The sequence below is a fragment of the Equus asinus genome, chromosome 12 (assembly GCF_041296235.1).
Source record: "Equus asinus isolate D_3611 breed Donkey chromosome 12, EquAss-T2T_v2, whole genome shotgun sequence".
Taxonomy (NCBI): Eukaryota; Metazoa; Chordata; class Mammalia; order Perissodactyla; family Equidae; genus Equus; species Equus asinus.
This window is the reverse complement of record NC_091801.1, coordinates 83,993,780-84,013,947: the sequence shown is the minus strand read 5'-3', so window position 1 is coordinate 84,013,947 and position 20,168 is coordinate 83,993,780. Positions and strand designations below refer to the sequence as shown.

Here is a 20,168-nt window from a genome sequence, read left to right as displayed (position 1 = left end):
ACAGTGGTGACGATGTTGATGGTAATAATAAGGATACAAGTGATGGCGACAAGGATGGTGTTACTGACGACGATGATGATTGGAAACATGACTGTGACAGTGGTGATGATGATATCATGATAACTGTGATGGTTTGATGTGGAGGGGGGTTGTCAGGAACAGAGGGGACAGTGCTGCTGTAATGATGACGGTGATAATCATGAGAGGGGTGCTGAGGCGATGAGGATGATGGTGGCGATGGTGATGATGATGATGGTGATAATCATGGCGGTGTCAAAGGTGACGGGGTGGGGTGGTATTGAGGGTTTTGGTGTCAGTGCTAGAGTAGGTGAGGGTGGCATTGATGACTAGCATTTGGTTTTGGTGGAGGTGATGAGGGTGTTGGCCAGGTAAGTGCCAAGGGTGGGGACAAGGGTGATAATGGTGACTGTCATGCTCTGAGGTCCTGAGTGGACTGGGAGCTCCTTCCAGGACTGGCTCCACTGACTGTCCACGGGCTCAGGCCTGCCTTCTCTCCTCCCGGCTGTGGGCTGGCGCGGGAAGTTACGTCCGGTCTCTTGAGTCTGTCCTCTGTGGAGCCTGTGTCATGGCCCCAGGTCCCTTCCCATCTGCCCAAAAAAAAGAGGGGCCAGCACGACCCGCTACTGCCGGAGACACACCTTTCCTGTCTCTTTGGTCTCCTGCAGGCCTTCTCTTCAGATTTCACCCTGGTCGGGTGGTGGGTGGTAGTGAAGACACCATGGCTTGGCGCTCCCATTGTCCAGAAGAGAAAACTGGGGCAGAGAAGGGAAAATGACCAGGTTGAACCCAAGCCTGAGTCCCTGCCCCAGGACCCGAGGTGAGCCCTCCTTGTGTGGCAGACCCACCCCTCACCTGAGAAGTCACACTCCTGGGTCCTGGGCCTGGTTCTGCCCTCCTCTGGTGGGGCCCCTCCCCACCGGCCTCAGTGTCCACTTGCATGGAGCAGGGGAGGGCGAGGGGCCTCCACAGGGCTCACAGCCTCCACCATTTCTTTTTGTCTGGCCCAGGGCCAAAATGGAGAAAGGGGGGCAAGAGAGGGGACGGAGGTGGGAGACAAAGAAAAGATGGAAGGGGAATTCATTACTTCCGGGGCATCTGGGGGGCGCCTCTTTGAGTTGGAGGGTGTCCTGAACAATGGGACCTGGAGCCAGCCCTTGGCGGACAGGTGCTTGGGCCCCCAAGCACCCTCCTCTGAGCAGAGGCTCGGGTGCGGCCTCCAGCAGAGCGGGAAGCTGTCCCCCTGGTCTATTAGGAAGGCAGAGCAGCCAGCCATCGGCGCTCTCCAGGAGGGCCTCTCGGCTGACAGATTCCTCCCAGTTAGGAGCAGCGAGGAGAATGAGGAGAAGGGCACCGTGTCCTTGGCAGCCTCTGCAGGCGACTGCACGAGGCCTTGAGTCACCGTCGTCCAATTTCCGTGTGTGTCTGGGCGCCCCCGCCATCCTGGAAGGTGGGTCCAGCCAGCAGGTGAGGTGACCTTGGCACAAGGCCCAGGCCAGGTGGTCATGGCCCAGCCCCCCTCCGCCCACCCCAGGGAGGCCCTGCTGGGCACGAGGCTGGCAGAGCAGCAGGGCAGGGGACAGTGGCTGCTAGGCTCCCGAGGCAGGCGGGTGGTCGTGATGACCCTGTGCTGGCCCTGAGGGAAACCGTGGCGGCTGCCCACTGTGTTCTTGGAGAGTCCCCCAAGGTGGCTGTGTCAGGCACAGCAGGGCCTCGTCTCTGTCCTCAGGGGTGGCCAGGCTTGAGGGGGACATGAGGACAGACAGATATTCGGGGGCATCTGGGGGGACGCCTCTTTGAGTTGGAGGGTGTCCTGAACACTGGGACCTGGAGCCAGCCCTTGGCGGACAGGAGGCGGGGCCTCAGGGACAGGCGTGGTGCACTGCACCCTCTAAATGCCCCCCAGGGTCCCCCGTCCTCCAGCTAGCCTGTGAGGGAGCCTGCTGGCCTTGGGCCATGGGATTTTCTCAATAGGAGCGCCACCCCAGGCCAGTGCAGCCCACACCCATGGTCATCGCTGAGACAGCAGCCATGGCAGTTCCCATTAGCGAGCACTGTGTGTGCCGGGCCCTGCCCAGTTAGCCCTCGCCACCTCCTCTCAGGTGGGCACATCGTCACCGTGGCACTCCCTGGCGGCACCGGCAGCTTCTCAGTGCTGCTTAGCTGTTTCCCATTGTGAGGAGCGAGGTTGGACGTCAGAACACAAATGGGTATTCCAGCAAACGCTGTGAAGTTCGTCGGAGCCCCAGACCCTGGCTCTCACAGGAGGAAGAACTTACTGCTTCAGTGGGGGGAGCATCTTCCCAGCTCATTTGGAGGAAGGAAGCTGGAAACCACGCCCCTCTGAGGGCCAGAAGCGAGCAGCAGGGTTCCCCATGCCCAGCCCGGGGCTGGGGTCTGCTCCCCAGCAGCCACGTCTGATCGTTCCTATGACGCAGAATCTTCCAGAGAGTTGACGACAGGGCTTTCTCCTGACCACTGGATCAGCAAATTGTCATCCCAGGATTCACACACTCCTCAGAGACCTCGATGGGGCTGGAAGAGGAGACAGGGCCACCTGGACACACAGCCGAACCCACTGTCTCCGGGGGACCAGGCAGCCGGTAGGTTACGTTCCAAGTTGTCATAATTACAGGAAACAAAGGTGTGGGGTCAGACTGCTATCTCCTTCTCTCCGGTTAGGAAAGTGGATTCAATCCTTGCCTGGGGGCAATAATGAGTGTGACTGAAATTTGCACCAGGCTGGTCTCCCTCGGAGTCCTCACTCTCCATCAGTGAAGTGCGCTGCAGACAGAGAGCAAGCGGGTGCGGTGGTCCTCCACTCCTCACAACGGGAAGCCGCTAGGCAGCACTGAGAAGCTGCCAGTGCCTCCAGGGAGTGCCACGGTGACAATGTGCCCATCTGAGAGGGGGTGGCGAGGGCTAACTGGACAGGCCTCGGCACACAGAGTGCTCGTTAATGGGAACTGCCGTGGCTGCTGTCTCGGCGATGACCATGGGTGTGGGCTGCACTGGCCTGGTTGTGATGTTGTATTGTGGGTAGTGGATGCAGTGGCTTTGATGATGGGGACAACTCCTGTCCCCATGGAGGGGATGGTGAGAGTAGGGGTGATGGTAAGGATGAAGGAGGTCATGGTTAAGATAGTGGTGGTGGTGATGGTGGCGGTGATGATGGTGGTGGTGGTGATGGTGGTGGTGATGGTGGCGGTGATGGTGGTGGTGGTGGTGGTGGTAGTGGCGATGGTGGTGGCGGTGATGGTGGTGGTGGTGGTGATGGTGGTGATGGTGGTGGCAATGGTGGCGGTGGTGATGGTGGTGATGGTGGTGGTGGCGGTGGTGGTGGTGGTGATGGTGGTGGTGGCGGTGGTGGCAGTGGTGATGGTGGCGGTGGCGGTGGTGGTGGTGGTGGTGGTGGAGATGACAGTAGTGGTGGTAATGGATGCTGGTGATGGGTTTGCTATGGTACGAATGTTTGTATCCCCCTCAAATTCATATGTTGAAGTCTAACCCCTGGTATTTGGAGGTGGGGGTTTTGGGAGGTGATTAGGTTATGAGAATGGAGCCCTCATGAATGGGATTAATGCCCTTAAAAAAGAGACCCCACAGAGCTCCCTTGCCCCTTCTGCCATGTGACAACACAGCGAGAAGTCTGCAGCCTGCAACCAGGAAGAGGATCCCACCAGCACTCAGCCACGCTGGCACCTTGATCTCAGACTTCCAGCCTCTAGAACAATGAGAAACAAATTTCTGTTGTTTGCAAGTCACTCAGGCTACAGAACATTGTTGGAGCAGCCCCAGTGGACTCAGGCAGGGGTGAAGGTAGGATGGTGATAGTGGCACTGGTAGTGGTCGTCTTGACAGTGGGGCATTGAGGAGCTCACAGTTGTGATGGTTGTCGTGGCAGAGAGGCAGTGGTCTTAATGGCCGTGGTGATATTGGGGATGGTGGGTGCTGTGGACTGAATTGTATCTCCTCCACAATATTCATATGATGAAGCTCTAACCTCAACGGGACTATGTGTGGAGAGAGGGCCCTTAGGAGATGATTAAGGTTAAATGAGGTCATAAGGGTGGGGTTCTAATCTGATAGGATTGATGTCCTATAAGAAGAAGATCTCTCTCTCTCTCTCAGGGTGCATAAACCAAGAAAACGCCTTGTGAGCATGCTTCAAGAAGACCATCTACAAGCCCAGGAGAAATCTCTCACCAGAAATCTAATCGGCCAGCGCCCTGATCTCGGACTGCCAGCCTCCAGAACTGTGGGAAATATATGTCTGTTGTTTAAGCCCTCAGACTGTGGTCCTTTGTTACAGTGGCCTGAGCTGCCCCACACAGTGGGGACGGTGAGGGGGTGGTGGTGGTGGAGGTGATGGTGGTGGAAGTGAGATGCCATGGGACCGATGGTGGTAGTTGTGGTGGAGGAGGTGTTGGTTTTGGTGCTGATGGAGGTGGTGACTGTGGCAGTGGGGTTGGAGGCAGTGGTTGTGACAATGATCATGACAACTTGCAAATGGAACACTTGGAACTCGGTCAGAGCCTGACCCGGTGGCAGCAGGTCTTAGGTGAGCACCTCTTGCTGAGAATGGCGTCGGGTGATGGACCCCACTCCTGCCACAGGTGGCCATGAGCCTGCGGGCTGGCCTGGGACGGCTCTCCAGGACACCGCCTCCTGCCTCCTCATGCTCACTCTCCTCTTGCCAGTGGAGACATCCATGTGGGCTCCTGACATGGCATTTTATTTTTATTTAGAAAAATGCAGCAGCTGCTCTGTTGAGGGAATGTGGTTTCTTTGTGTGGCGGTCAGGCTATAAACCCAGGGCCCACTCCACTTTGCTCCCCCGGTCGGGGACTACGGCATGCAGGAGATTGACAGCCACCAAGCTGCTCCTGCTTGTGGAAATGAGGTGGTGGGCTATAAATCACTCAGCCGATGAATCTCTCTGGTGATGGGCCCCCCCCAGGCCATCCGACTCCGGCCTGGCAGGGTCCTGAGGCTAGGCTGGGTGGGGGAGGAGGGCCCGGGAGGGAGGGCAGTGCCCCTCGTCTGCCCTGCTCCCAGTGTCAGTCTCAGTCTCTCTGCCTCAGGCATGGGAAACCTGGCTCCCCAGGGCCAATGCTAGTGTCTGGGGGGGGTCTGACCTCCTCCCTGAGGCTCCCCAGGTCCCCAGGCCCTGCCCAGACCCTGTGCAGACTCAGGTCTGAGGGAGCCAAGACCCTGAGTCCCTCCTGTGAGGGGCACACGGGGCCCTGGGGACAGCCTGAGGTGTCTGGGGTGGGTGGGAGGGGGCTGGCAGGGCAGAGGGTGTGGAGCACCCTCGGTGGAGGGGGAGGGGGGGCCTGGTTCATACCATCGCGGGCCTCAGCATCCTCCGCCACCCCCCTGGACGGGAGGAGGCTGAAGGAGCAGATGTGAAAACCACAGCTTTAGTCCAGGAGATTTTGGAAATGAAGTGGGGTGAGGCGTGTTCCGGGCCCTTTCAGGAGTGAATCTGGGGGACTGCAGAAGCCCACTGGGCGAGGGGGGAGAGGGTCTGTGCAAAGGCCCCTGTTTGTCTGCTCAGAGGGGGCATGCTTGTGGGTGTGGCTGTGGTGGGTCTGAAGCTGGAGTGGGTGGGGAAGCAGTCCCCAGGGGCCCTGGACCCTCACTCTGACTGCTGAGTTTGCCCCCAGAGGCCGAATCCGGGACCCACCCCCTCACCTGCTCCTTCTCCTCTCAGCCACCTGGTTTGTCCCCCAGGCCTAGCACGAGATGCACCCCGGGAGGGCCTGGCCTCCTTCTAGGGTGGGGCAAAGACAGTGGCAACAATGACCCCTGTCTGTGGGGAGGGCTGAGGGCCGGGCCAATGGGCATTAGTCCTGGAGACAGAAGTTGGAGCCAGCAGAGACGCAGAAAGGGAAGGAGAGTGCGCGAGGTGGGCACGTGGCCAGCAGGTGGCGCCCGGGCCCTAGAGGCACAGGGTCAGTCTGGACCAAGGGCAGGGTGGCGTGCCTCTGGGAGAGTGGGCTGCAGCGGGGAGAGCCCTGGAGCCCACCCCTGCCTCCACCTAAGACCTGAGGGTCCCAGAACCCCCTCATCCCCTGGCATCTCCGGGAGGACACCTGCCCACAAGGCTGTCATGGGCTGGGGCCAGGATGAGGGACAGGCTCGCTCCAGAGCCAGTGGGCAGCCCTGAGCTCCAGGCCGACTGGCTCCACCCCTCTTACTCTGGGGCTGACCCAGCCTGGGGCTGCTGGCCGCTGGCGCTCCCCCTTCTCTTGGAGGCGGGTCCTCCGATGAGCTGCCTCCCCCGTGGGGCCTGGGAGGAGTGAGTCTATGTTTAGAAGAATCCAAGAGGTGGGACAAGTGCAGACCTGGGGTGGGGGCACATCCATTACCGCCTGGGATGCACACCCAACTGCTCTGCAACCTTGGGCAAAGCCTGACCCTCAGGGCGTCGGAGTCTCCCTGTAGCCCAGCAGCTGAAGGCCCACTGGGAGCTCCGCCGGGGAGAGGGAGGAAGGGAAGGAGAAAGCTGAGCCGGGTCCGGGGCGGCGGGCAGAAGCCCAGTGGTCTGAGCAGGTGCCATCCCTGCCTTGGCCTTCCCGACCCCCCACCATCCGGGCTCTGCAGTCTACACTGGCTTGTGGGGAATGGACAGGTGTCCCCAAACCAAGAGGAGGCTCGGTGCCAGTGTGCAGTATGGCAGGCAGATGTCAGAGAAGTTATCTCCCCATCTCGGAGTTCCCCCAGTCCCTGTGTGCCATGGACCCCCACCCTAGGGGTCCTTCCAGAGGTTGCTGTCACCCTCCAGCCCCCCTGCTCAGGCATCTGCCTTGGACACGGATCTTAGGACCAGGAATGCCGAACAGGGGATGTGGGTTGGGAACGAGACCTGCCAGTCAGGTGTCCTGCCAGCACAGACCCCGCCTGAGGCCTGTCACCCACTCGGAGCCTCAGCGACGCTCTATCAGCTGAAGAAGCCGAGGCTCACAGGGTGTCCAGAAGAGGCCGGCCCCAGACCTTGACAGTGGCAGATGGCAGCGGACAGAAGGACCAGGACTGGTCTCCGGGCCAGGAATCTTGGCCATCGCTCTTTGGCCGGGTTCCTCGGGCACAGGCCCCTCCCTCTCCGCACTTCAGGTTCTTCATCTGTAAAGTGGGTGACATTTAGCTGCTCCCAGGTCCAGGGGGACGCTCGGCCCACAGTGGGGCCCCTTTCTCCCATGTGACCTGTGTGTCAACCCTCTTTCCAGAGAGACCACAGAACCGTAGACCCCTACCCCTGGGACCAGGCCGGGGGCCCTGGAAGGTGGGATCGGCTACATAATTGGAGGAGTCCATGGCAAAATGGGAACAGAGCCCCTTCATTCAGAGGTAAGAGAAGCGTACCACGGTGGTGCCGCAGCTCAGCAGGCCGGGGACAGATGCTGTGGAGGCAGCCCGTCGTGGTGGGGAGACGTTGAGCTGAGATCGGGGGACCAGGAGGCCTTGGCCAGGCAGACACTGGGCCCCTGAGGGCCAAGAGTCATCATGGCTCGTGCCTGGCCCCTGAGAGGCTGGCAGCAGACAGGAGGTGCCCACATCCATGAAGCAGGGAGCGTAGGGGTGCCAGGGGCAGTGGTGGTGTCTGCAGCTGGACAGGGCATCCGGGCTGGTGGCCGAGGGATATCTGGGTCAGGAGCCCGGGAGAGAGGCCTCAGTGGACCAGGTAGCCTGAGGGAGCGGACAAGATGGCCCAGGAAAGGGAGGCAGCTGGGAGGGGCAGGGGGCCCAGGCCCCAGCCCCAAGGGAGGGGAGGGAGTGGCCAGCAGAGAGAGTGGAGGAGGGACCCCGGGCCGCAGAGCTGGCCACTCGGTAGTGGGAGGTACGGTGCTGGCAGGGGCCCCTCCAGGGCGGCCCTCGCAGGGCGGGCATGGCGCAGAGCCTGCCTGCGTGGGGAAGCTCCTCACCCGTCACACTGAGCTATTCTCAGCTGCTCTCCTTTTATGGCTCCGGAAGTGAGCGGTGGAAGCTGGCAGGCTGCTGCGCTGGAGACAGATCTAAATGGAGATGCAGAGAACAGCAGGAAAGTGCGGCCACCACCCCCTCCCTGGCACGGGCCGTCCTGAACCCCCCAATCTGGGGCGGCCAGCCAGGGCCAGCTCACAGCGAAACCCCCCTCCTGGCTGAGGGGCTGGCTATGCTTAGGGCTCCTGCTCTACGATCCGGGGGCCCCCTGGGCGTCCAGGGAGGCAGCGGGGCTGCACACGGCCTGGCTGGGGGCCCAGTGGGGCGGAGAGGAGGGGGCAGCCGCCCAGCCCCAGCCCCCAGGTGGGCTCCCAGCTGCTCCTGGCTAGTCCTTCTCGTGCTCCTCACCCTCCTGACTGCCAGGGCCACGGGGGCTTGGACCCTAGCTTTCGCCTCATCCCGGACCCTCCAAATGGTCGTCAGACTGGCCCTTCTCCCACCGCAGAGGCTCCCCAGGGGGCATGGGCCTGAAGCAGCTCGTCATCTGCCTGCCCTGCTGGCCCCCAGTCCGCTCTCCAGGCCACAGGACCGGGTTGGAGACCTGTGACCCCCCTGAAGCTTGGAGGGCTCTGGGAACCCACCCCCTCTCCAGGCCCCTGCCCTCCAGGCTCTGCCCCCCACCACAGACACAACCCAGTCAGCCCTCCCTGCCCCCTGCCCCGTCCGCCTCCTGCACCAGCTCACCCCTGCTCATGCTCCCACTGCCCCCACCCATCAGACACCCTGGCTGCCGGTCCCAGCACACTTGGGGTGTCGGGGCATCTCTGATCGGACGGAGTCTCCCCAGGGCACGAACCAGGTGGGTCCTGTCCACTCCGCATCCCCAGAGCAAGCCCGGGGCCTGGCACAGTTGGTGAGCAAGAGCATGCCTCGGCTGGACAGAGCAGGAAGGTGCCGACGCACTACACACTCACACCCATGCACACTCGCACACACTCACACTCATAAACTGGCACACTCACAGGAAGACGCCATGCTCAGGGGCTCTGGGGGTCACGTGCAGGGCACGAAGCTCACAGTCAGCTGTCACTGTGCTGGGAGCTGGGAAGGCTTCCTGGAGGCAGTGACACTGGACTCAGTCAGATTTAGACAGCATGTGAAGCCATGCTAAATTTTTATGCTTAGGTTTTAAAACTGGGTGGGCCTTTTCAGTTAAACAGGGCTGGTGGGCAGTGGGTGCTGGGCGGTGGGTGGACAGGACATTCCCAGTGGAGGGAAAAACATGGTCACAGGTCCAGCCTGTTCCTCCTCACCACCCACCATTGTTGTGGGGCCCCAAGCTGCCCAAGCCGAGAAGAACCAGTCTGCCTGTCGTGTGATGGGGATGGCGGGGCCAGAGTGGTTCAGTGATTTGCAGGAGGTCACACAGTGCCTTGAGGAGAAGCGGAGTGAGAAGGCAGGTGCCCGACTCCTGTCCAGTGCTCTGCGGACACTCAGACCCTGCCAGAGGCACCTGCCGAGCTGACAGGACCCTTTAGATCCAGAGGCCGAGTGGGTGATCACCCATCAAGTGGCATCTGCGGAGTGTGTCCTTGGCCCCGGCTCCCTGTCCGTTGTTCTCACCCCGCACACCTGCCTCCTGACGTAGGGACCCCTCGAGCCCCCATCCTTGATGCCGTAATGGCCTCCTTCCTCCCCCAGCCCTGGCTTACGTCAGAGGGAACCAGCCTGATTCCCCGGAAGCTATGGGCTGCTCCCTGAAGAGCCGAGGCTCAGCCTGCCAGTGCCAGCAGCGGGAGGGTGGCAGCCCAGCTGGCGGCACGCCTGGGGCCACATGCACCCCTGCGTCCTCCAGGGCCTGCATGGGGGCCACGGGGATGCCCCTGCCATCTGCGTCTCCCTGCACCCCACCTTGCTTGCTGCCAGCCGTGAGGGCTCGGCAGCTGTTTTCCTGTTGAACGACTGACTACCTCACTGCTGAGCAGGGCAGAGGCAGTTGCACCCACTTTACACGTGGGGAAACTGAGGCTGTGGAGAGGCAGGGGCTGAGGGACTTACACACGGTCACGCAGGGCATGAGCCGTGTTCAGGAACCCCTCTGGGAGCTCACACGCCTCTCCCCAGCCCCTCTTGCCATCCTGCCTGGCTCTGGCCTCCTTGCTGGGGAGCTGGGACAAGCCTCTGGGCCTCGGTTTCCCCTTCCATGGCGGCTGGGGGTGGTGGTAAGGAATGAATGTCCCTTGAGGATGGGCTCTCCACCACTGGGGCCCGTGGCCCCTAGGGCTCGGCCTCCTGGCCCAGAGGGGACACCTGCAGGGTACAAGGAGCAGATGGCTTAGGCACCGCCACGCCAGGATCATCGGAAAAATACAAAACTTTCCTTGGAGACTGGACCAGGAGGCGCCGCGGGAGGAGGCAGGAAGGAGGGAGGAGGGAGGAGGGTCTGGTGTGTGGGGGCCCAGAACGAACAGGCTGCCTGTTCCGGGGACAGGACGCAGCACGCACCCTGCCAAACCCGGAGAGAAGAGGAAGCTCGGAAGGAGGGAGGGGGGGATCGGAAAGAAAATGTTCCCACAGCTCCCGTGCTTGGAGCCCCCTCCACCGGCCCAGCACCCTGCCTCCCAGGGGCGCCCAAGGCCGGGGCGCAGTCCCCTGCTCTGGGTCACCCCTGTCTCAGGTCCCTCGACCATCAGAGTGTGCCCTGCACTGACAGGTCTCCCAAGACCCCTGATCTGTTCTGCCCTGGCCTCCTGGTGTCTCAGAGGCTGCTCTGGCTGCAGCAGGTGCATCAGGCAGGTGTCACCTGCCAGCTTAGCGGCCTTAGCCGGAGCTCCCCGCCATTACAGAATATCTGTGAAAACGGGATGATTTTGTCTCCTTCGGAAACGCAATGACGCCTCCCTTTCCTGGTGTCTACCTCTCTCCTGCTCCATTTTCCCCACTTCAACCCTTTTTTCCTCCTTGGCTGGGTCTCAGCTCTAAACCGCTGTGTCCCCACGTCCCCATGAGCAAGGGGCCCTCAGAGGAGGGACGGCCACAGCAGTGGTGGGGCAGGGCCCGTGGGAGGGCCCACGTGTCCTCGCAGCTGCCTGACTCAGATTCCAGGCCCTTCTGCCAGCTGCTCCCCCAGTGCCTCTGCTCACCATCCCGGGGCCTGTGCAGCCGCCCGGGGGCAGCCGTCCCGGTCCCAGCACTGCCTTGGGAGGCGGATGCAGCAAGAAAGCAACAAAACAGAGGCCCCCCTGAGGAGCCACAGGCGGGGTCCCGACCACAGCCACCTCCCAGATCCCAGAAATGACACTCTTTCAGGAGGCTCACAGCAGGACAGGTCGAGGGAGTCCTCTGGCCGGGACCAGGAGGGGCAAGAGAACTAGCCCTCAGTCTCACTGCACACGTGGCCCTGGCATTGTCGCCCCGTTTTACAGATGGAAAGTTGAGGCCCAGGTGAGCAACTGCCCACCTGGAGCAGGGCCCATTCCACGACCTGTCTCAAATGCCTGCTCTGCGCCAGGCCCCGCTCCAGGCCCCTGTGACTCTGCTGTGAGCATGTGGACAGGGGCCCTGGCCCCGGAGTTGCACCCAGCTTCAGACGCCCTGCCCTGTGAGAAGGAAGAAGCCACCGGAGGGAGGCCTGGCTTCTGGGCAGAAAGGAGGAGCGGCCTGGCATAGGGAGCCCCTTCCCAGGGCCAGGGCCAAGGCCAAGGGACAGAGCAGCTGCAGCCAAGGGCAGCAGACCCTGCGGCACTGGGCGCCGGGGCTGGGGTGGACAGGAAATGCTGGTCAGGGAGCTGGGCCTGCAGTGGGCTCCTGGTGGGCACAGGGTGGGCCTGGTCCTTCTCTCCCAGCTACACTGGGTATGGTGGCAATGGAACGAGGCCGCTTGACCCGGGATGGCCCCACAGGTTGGCTGGATGGGCAGTGGGTACATGTGGAGGGTGGACACCTGGACCACAGACCGAGGCCGGGCAGGAAGGCCCAGATGAGAGCAAGAGGCAGACGACCAGGCCCACTCGGTTGCCCGGCTTTTCCTCCAGGAGATCAGGGCCACACAGCGGGCGCAGCAGGGGCCCTGGAGCGGGTGGCCATGATCAGCCCGAGCGCGTGTGCCCGTGTGTGTGTGTGTGTGTGTGTGTGAGTGTGCGAGTACTCTGCCCTCTGAAGGAGCTGCCTTCACACCCTGGGTGTTAAGTGGTACTAACTGCTTTCACCCAGGAGATTGGCGCGAGCGAGCCCCGTGCAAACACGTGGAGTTTAGGAAGCCGGAGTCCGGCTAGGCTGCAGGGCCGTCACCGTGGCTGTGCTGAGGAGGCAGGTGATCCCCCACCCCGGCCCCCAGATCACAGTCAGGGCACAGGTGTCCTGTCCTGCCTTGCTGATGAGGAGCCCCCAGCACATCTGGGCAGCCAGACTGCACTACGGGGCCCCCAGAGGCGGGTGTGAGCCTGTGGGGAAGGACTCAGTCACACAGCAGCCCTGCTGGAGGGAGGGAGCTGTCTAGGGGCTGGACAGTGAGGTCGGAGAGGCCCAAGGCTCCATTTGGGGTGGAGGTGGAATGGGGGCGGGCTTTCCTGAGGCTGTGGATTTGGGAGGAGACCCCACCCTGAAATAGGCATGTTAGCTTCATATGATCAGAAAGAACCTGGAGTCTGGGAGCCTGGAGCCCTAGGGGCAGAAGGTCAGAATCCCAGAGGGCCTTGAACAGGGTTGGGGGGGCTGCCTGGATCCTAGTGCTGGGCGGCCCTCCCTGTGGTCACCCTGGCCTGCCCTCCCTCTGCCACAGATCCCCCTCCTAAGGCAGGCGAGGCCTCAGAAGTTGTCAGGCCCGAGGAGCAGCAGACTGGCTTGGCTCTGGGGGATGCGGAGGTCCCCAGGCTGGCCCGCCCTCCCTCCTTCCCTCCCTGCACAGGCCCAGCTCTCTGCTCCACCTGCCCCTCCCCAACCTGCAGCCTTGAGCCACTCTGGGTGAGGCAGGGGGTGCTGGTGGCCTGCTCTGAGCCTTCACCCCTGCCTGTGGGGGAAGAGGGGTTCAGAGGAGCAGGAGGGCAGCTGGCCGGCCTCTTTTCCGGAGGCGGAGGCGGAAGAATAGAGCCCAAGGCTCCAGTGCGGGGGTTTGCTGAGGGCTTCTGGGGCGATAATTGGGCGGCGATTAAGTGTTCTGAGCAGCGCTGTCGCCTGTCACCTGTCACTGCGGCTCTGTGAGCACAGCCTCTGTGCAGGTCCTGCCTGGCTCTGCACACCCGCCCTTCCAGTGGACTCTGCTCTCTCATGCCCACACGGGGCTCGCTGGCTGTGGGAGGGGGCACCAAGGGTCCGGGTCCAGCCCAGCCCTGCCCGCTGAGCCCCATACAGATCCCCTCTCGCCCAGCTCCACCCGTGGGTGGTGTGTTACCCCCACCTCCGACCTCCTGCCTCTGCTCACCCTCCCCCAGCCCCTCTTGCTCGCACTGCTTCTCTCAGCCTGGTCCACCCTCCCCCGCTCTCTGGGCCCTGGCTGGGCTCCCCTCGCTCCAGGAAGCCCTGCCAGACGGCTGCTGCCTTGGGTGGGGTGGAGTGAGAGCTGAAGACCACTGTGGGCCTGAGGCCCAGAGAGCCATGTCCTGGCCTGGGCCACCCAGCTGGTCAGGGACCAGGGCCTGAGTGCTGCCCTTGGGGGACACGTGGACTTTGTAAACGGTTGAGGGGGTGGCCCCTGGTCACTCAAGTACTGGCTTTGGCACTCCCACTGCACATGGGCCTGCACACACACACACATACACACAAACATATGTGTTGTGTGAGTGTGGCCCCTGCCCAGCTGGCTCATCGCACACCTTCTCTGACAACGGCCCTCAGACACAGGCCTGAGCTCACCCCAGACACGGACAGAGGCCGTGGCTAGAGGCAGGCCCTGCGGTGACCGGCCACACTCACCGCCCGCTGCACAGACATCTCACACCCAGGCACACAGGCCTGCAGCCTCCTCCTGCTCCGGGAAACGCCCTGGCTGGTAGCTCTGGGATTCCTGTTCTTGCAGCTTGTCTGCCTGGCTCCCCCTCCCCGCTCTGTGCTGCCCTCCACCCTCCTTTCTCTGCCCACCCACTCGCCTTTAATTAGAAATGCCAGGAGAGCCATTTTTGGGGAGTTTTTGCCAGAAAGACATTCCCCCCCACTATGGGTGGAAGCTCCAAGGGGGAGGAGGAGGCAGATTGGCTCTGGGTGGGGGGAGCTCCCAGGAGACCAGCGGGAAGGGGCCTGGGGTGTAAGGAGTGGGGATTCCAGAGAGTGTGGGCACTCGTGTGCCCTCAGTGTGCGAATAAGACAAGTGGAACTGTGGGGCTGTGTGTGTGGGGATGGGCATGGATGGGGGGATGAGTGTGTGTGTGGGGGGGATGAGTGTGTGTGTGGGGGGGATGAGTGTGTGTGTGGGGGGATGAGTGTGTGTGTGGGGGGGATGAGTGTGTGTGTGGGGGGATGGATGCAGGTGGGGGATGGATGGAGAGGATGAGTATGTATGTGGGGGGATGGGCATGGATGGGGGGATGAGTGTGTGTGTGGGGGGGATGAGTGTGTGTGTGGGGGGATGAGTGTGTGTGTGGGGGGATGGATGTGGGGGAGGCCGGAGTGGGGGACTGTGAGTGTGCATGCAGTTGAGAGAGGGAGAAGGGAATGGGCAGCACAGGGGCTGAGGTGTCTGGACTGACACTGGTTGTGTGTCTGCACCTCTGGCTGTGGGCAGTGGCATGTGTCACCTGTGCCCAGGTAACATCAGAGGACCTGGGACCCATACCCATCCATCAGGAGCTAACGCAGGAAGGACATCCCTCCCCCACCACTGTTGCCAGGGAGGCGGAAGGGGCCTCCCTCCCGAGGGAATTTCAGCTTCCGGAGCCCCACTCCTTATATGGCGGTTTGCTTGTCTCTGCTTCTCCTGACTGCAGAGGGCTGCCAGCACCCTTCCTCCTCCCGCCTCCCGCCTCCCCCTCCCTCCTCCTCTCTCCCTCTTCCATCCTCTTAGAAGTCTTGGAGCTTCTGACCAGGCTCCCTTGGGCCTGGGGGCTCAGGGCCCAGCGGCTGCAGGCCGCTGCATCTCCTCCACACCTCCCACCCCAGGAAGCAGCTTCCAGATTTCCCTGGGGGCGCTAAATGGAGAAGTCTTGGGCCTCATCAAATACCTGGAGTGGGGGCACAGGGCCGTCCTGCCTGGCCATGGGCACAGGGATGTGACATACACATTCACACCAACACCAGGGGCCTGGCAGAGCAAGGCCTGGGCACACTTCCCGCATACACGGCTCTGCTCGGCTCAGAGGACCAGCCCAGGGCTGGACGCAGGGGCCGTGGGGCAAGGGTAGGCAGGAGGTTGAAGACACACTGGGAACTCACACCTGACAGGGAGTGTGTGTGTGCGAGGTGCGTGTGTGTGCCTGTGTCGGTGCACACGAAGACTCCTTGAAGCCTTCACCTCAGGGAAGGACGGTCTGAATGTCAGCGTCCTTGGCAGGGCTCATCTGTAGCTGAACATCCTGCAAAGTCAGACTGGGCAGGGTCAGGATGGGGGCAGTGGGACCCAGGAGAGCAGAGTCCCCAGTAAAGAGAGAGAGTGAGAGAAGGAGGCAGCCTGAGACCCCAGGGAAGAGGCTTCCTCTTTACCCTTGAGTGGGGGCTGTAACAACCTGCCTCAGGCCCCTCCAGGCACACGCCTGCGCCCCTGCCCAGCGCTGGCGTGGGGGTGGTCGCTTGACCCCAGCACTGTCCCTCCGTCCCGCAGGCTGAACGAGGCTGGGGAGGGGGGCGGTGCGAGGGAGCGCATGAGTCAGCCCGGGCCAGCCGTGTGTGCAGGGGTGGGTCCTCCCTCTGTGCGAGGAGCGCGAGTGGGCGCAGGAGGCGGGGCCGCAGGGTGGGGGCGGGCGGGGAGCCTGCGCCGGGCCAATGGGAGCCGGGGCTCGGCGAGGGGGCCGCCCACGGGCCGCGCTGGCAGCATAAAGAGCCGGCGGCCGCGGCTGGGCGCAGAGCTCCGGCGCCTCTCCTCCCGCACAGCCGCAGCTGTCGCACCGGGACGCAGCCGGGACCCAGCCGGACCGAGCGCGCTCCGCAGGACTCAGCGCCACAGGCATCTCCGCACAGCCGGCCGCCAGCAACCCCTCCTCAGCCCCAAGACGACTTTGCAGCCCTCTGCCTCCCGCCTGTCCGAGCGTCGCGGCCACCTGCGCGCAGATGGAGCTGGACCACATGACGAGCGGCGGCCTCCACGCCTACCCCGGGCCGCGGGGCGGGCCGGTGGCCAAGCCCAACGTGATCTTGCAGATCGGTAAGTGCCGGACCGAGATGCTGGAGCACGTGCGGAGGACCCACCGGCACCTGCTGGCTGAGGTGTCCAAGCAGGTGGAACGTGAGTTGAAGGGGCTGCACAGGTCGGTGGGCAAGCTGGAGAGCAACCTGGATGGCTACGTGCCCACCGGCGACTCGCAGCGCTGGAAAAAGTCTATCAAGGCGTGCCTCTGCCGCTGCCAGGAGACCATCGCCAACCTGGAGCGCTGGGTCAAGCGTGAGATGCACGTGTGGCGGGAGATCTTCTACCGGCTGGAGAGGTGGGCTGACCGCCTGGAGGCCATGGGCAGCAAGTACCAGGTGGGCAGCGAGCCAGCCCGCCAGACCGTCTCGGTGGGCGTGGGGGGTCCTGAGAACTACTGCCAGGACGCCGATGCCTACGACTATACAGTCAGCCCTTACGCCATCACCTCGCCGCCCGCCGCTGGCGAGCTGCCTGGGCAGGAGCCGGTGGAGGCCCAGCAGTACCCGCCCTGGGGGCCAGGCGAGGACGGGCAGCTGAGCCCCGGCGTGGACACGCAGATCTTCGAGGACCCCAGGGAGTTCCTCAGCCACCTGGAGGAGTACCTGCGACAGGTGGGCGGCTCCGAGGAGTACTGGCTGTCACAAATTCAGAACCACATGAACGGGCCGGCCAAGAAGTGGTGGGAGTTCAAGCAGGGCTCGGTGAAGAACTGGGTGGAGTTCAAGAAGGAGTTCCTTCAGTACAGCGAGGGCACGCTGTCCCGTGAGGCCATCCAGCGCGAGCTGGACCTGCCGCAGAAGCAGGGGGAGCCGCTGGACCAGTTCCTGTGGCGCAAGCGCGACCTGTACCAGACGCTGTACGTGGATGCGGATGAGGAGGAGATCATCCAGTACGTGGTGGGCACCCTGCAGCCCAAGCTCAAGCGCTTCCTGCGCCACCCGCTGCCCAAGACCCTCGAGCAGCTCATCCAGAGGGGCATGGAGGTGCAGGATGGCCTGGAGCAGGCGGCTGAGCCAGCCGGGCCCCGCCTCCCCACCGAGGACGAGGGTGAGGCAGAGTCCGTCACGCCGGCCCTCACCAACGAGTCCGTAGCCAGTGACCGGACCCAGCCCGAATAGAGGGCAGTCAGGGCCCCCACCTGCCCACCACACCGCGCCTGTGGCCTTTGCAAACCAGGACTTTCGAGCTGGGCTGACTCCTGCAGGGGGGGCCCTCATCCTCATCCAGCCGGGCCCCCACCTCAGCCTCCCAGCCTGACTCACACAGGCACACGTCATCCAGATGTGGACAGCACCCCCCAAACAGCAAAGGAGCCCTTCTCCCCTGTAGGGCCCCTGCCCCATCACCCTCCCTCTGTCTGTCTTCCCCACCCCTGTACCTGCCTGGGCTGGTGACCCTCCTCCACCGCACCCCCCTCCCCCCAGCCATGACAGGCCATCTCAGCTTCCTTATTCTGCTCAAAACCCGGGCTCTCTGGGTACTCAGAAACCAAATGTCCAGATGGCACGGACCGGCAGGCACCGACCTCAAAAAACACCCCAGAGCAAAAGCTAAAGCAGAACCAGTGCCATGAGAACCTCGGCTTCAGGGGCGCTGCCCTCTCCTGGCTGTCACCACATAGCCGGCTGGCACCCTTGCCGCCGCCCAGGGCGGCGGGCCAGCCTCGGGCAGTGTGGCTCCCTCCCCCAGAGGAGAGCTGAAGCCGAAAACACGGCAGCGGCAGCCGCAGCAGCAACAGACCTGAGCAAACTCCTGGTGCCTCCTGGCCCCTCAGGTGAGCCCCCGCCAGAGGGCACTGCCATCAGGGGGCACCGTAGAGCCCAGAGGGCCCGGGTCAAGTCTGTTTTCCCGGTGAGCCCAGCAAGGCTCAGAGGCATCCCGCAAGTTAGCGCAGGGATGGGGTGGGCATGGAGAGGCGGGAGGAGCAGAGACCCCGGGATGGGGGGTGCGCCGGGCTGGGAGCGGGGCAGGGGGAGTTTCCTGAGCTAGCTCTCACATGGACTCTGGTTCTCTCTCTCGCCCCAGCATCAGTGATTCACGCCAGCCTGGAGAAGGCTTGAGCTCGGCTCGATGACTCACCCTTGGCAGGCGGAAGGTCCCACAGGGCCTGAGTCTTCAAACCCGGCTGAGGCGGCAGCCGGTGTCCTCGGAGCCAGGAGAATGACAACAGGTAACAGAGCCCCATCCCTCCCAGACGAGACCCCATCCCTCAGCTGTTCTCCCCAGGCCCCGCCCCCAGGCCTCTGGGCAAGCTGAGAGGCAGCCCACCAGGATCCCAGGGGCTTCCCCTCTGGGAGAGCAGCCCCATTATCCCCCCCACCAAGTCCTTCCTGTGGAGACCCCCCAGCCTCCTGCCCTGTCCCTGACGGTCCGTGTCGTCCTTTCTTTCAGGTCTCAAGGCTCCCGCCAAGCCTTTGCTGCTGTGCCTGGCACCACCCCCTCCCGTCTCCTCCGCAAGCTGCCTGCACAGGAGGAGAAGTACAGGCCGGTGAGGGAGGGGGGCTGCAGAGAGAAGGGGACCCTGACAGAGCTGCTGGTGAAGATGGGCCAGTGTGAGGGCCAGGGCCTGCCACTTTGCCTGCCCCGCTGGCCACCAGCCTGTCCACCCCTAGGGCCACTGTGGCTGGAGCCACCTTGTCTTGCTCCAGCCCGAGAACCCCCGCCTACCACGTGGCCATCCTCTACTGCCAGAGCTTTCTGCGAGCCTGGGGCTGAGGCCTCTGCCCCGAGGCCCCAGGCCCAGCCCCAGGAGATCCAGAAGCTTTTGCTCCTGGGGCTCACGTGGGCTCTCTGCCAGCCCTGCCGTTGCCCAGGCCCGGACCCCCGCCTCCCCCAGCACCAACACCCCGGTGCTGGCCAGCCGCTCATGTCTGCAGCCCAAGCAGGCCCTGGTTGGGGGTTCCTCTTCTGCCAGTCCACTAGAGATTCGGGTCACTAACGATGTCTGCAGGTGACTGCTGGCCCCCCATCTCTGCCAGGCCCCCCAGATTTTATTATTGCACATAAGCCATAAGCCACACTCACAGGCTGGCACAGGCTGCAGGGAGGTCCTAGGGTCCTCAATTGGATTTGGCCAGTCGCCCCACCCCCAAGCCATGAAGGTCAGGCCAGGCTGTGTACACCCCTGCCACCATACCTGAAGACAGACTTTTTTGTAATATTTTGTTAATAAAACACTGAAACTTCCTGGAGCGTGTGTGCTGTTTCTCTGCTGGCTTGGGCTGGCTGGAGTGGGGAGGCAGCCCAGGGCGGAGGGCTTGGGACCCCCGGGAGTACAGCCTGAAGGGTTCCCGGGAATCTGGGAGAGCACAGCCCTGTCACCCCACAGGGCAGCAGGTCAGGGTCCTGGAGGCTCAGGGTGGAAGGGCCTTAGGGGCTCCCCTCATGGAAGCCAGCCCCCAGCAGCCCCCAAGCCTGAGGCAGCCTGTGGGGGACTGACTGAGGGGCCCTTGTTCACATTGAGCTGAGGACTGCCCCTGTAAATGCTCCCACCGCTGCCTGCGGGGTGGGGGTCCTGGGAGCTCTTCCGCTACCAGGGCTCAGCCACAGAGAGGCCTGTGTGGCCAGGGGCCCCCGGCAAGGTATCTCTGACCCTCAGTTTCCTCATCTGCAAGCAGGCAAACCATGCACAGCGGGGCTCAAGAACTTAGAAATGGGGGCCATCCAATGTCCCATGTCCTGTGGGTAGTCTCCCCTGCTTCTCGGGGGGGGATCCCAGGTCCTTGGGGGGGAGGGAGAGATGACCTAAAGGGGGCTCGGACTCCTGTGCCAGCCAGTGTTTACTGAGAAGCAGCACAGGTGGGAGATGGACAGTGAGGGTCGTCCCAGGAAGTCAGGTCACTGGCTGTGCGGCACGCGGGCGGGGCTGGTCCAGGCCTCCAGGGCGGGCGGGAAGGCTCGGCCCAGGCTGAGCTGCTGTCTGCAGCGGGGTTTCCTCCCAGGTGAAGGCTCG

At 63.1% G+C, this 20,168-nt stretch overlaps 1 protein-coding gene and 1 long non-coding RNA gene across 2 annotated transcripts; both read left to right on the top strand.

Moving 5' to 3' along the window:
* The first annotated feature begins 1,555 nt into the window (after positions 1–1,555).
* Positions 1,556–4,303, top strand: LOC139039862 (uncharacterized). Its single transcript, XR_011493071.1, has 3 exons — positions 1,556–2,621; positions 3,660–3,837; positions 4,150–4,303. It is a non-coding gene; the product is annotated as an uncharacterized lncRNA (long non-coding RNA).
* An 11,617-nt stretch (positions 4,304–15,920) lies between these two features.
* On the top strand, positions 15,921–19,404 carry ARC (activity regulated cytoskeleton associated protein). The gene is made up of 3 exons (XM_070480947.1): positions 15,921–17,990; positions 18,242–18,386; positions 18,608–19,404. The coding sequence occupies exon 1, from the start codon at positions 16,138–16,140 to the stop codon at positions 17,332–17,334; it is 1,197 nt and encodes a 398-aa protein (XP_070337048.1). The 5' UTR covers positions 15,921–16,137; the 3' UTR covers positions 17,335–17,990; positions 18,242–18,386; positions 18,608–19,404.
* Positions 19,405–20,168: the final 764 nt, after the last annotated feature.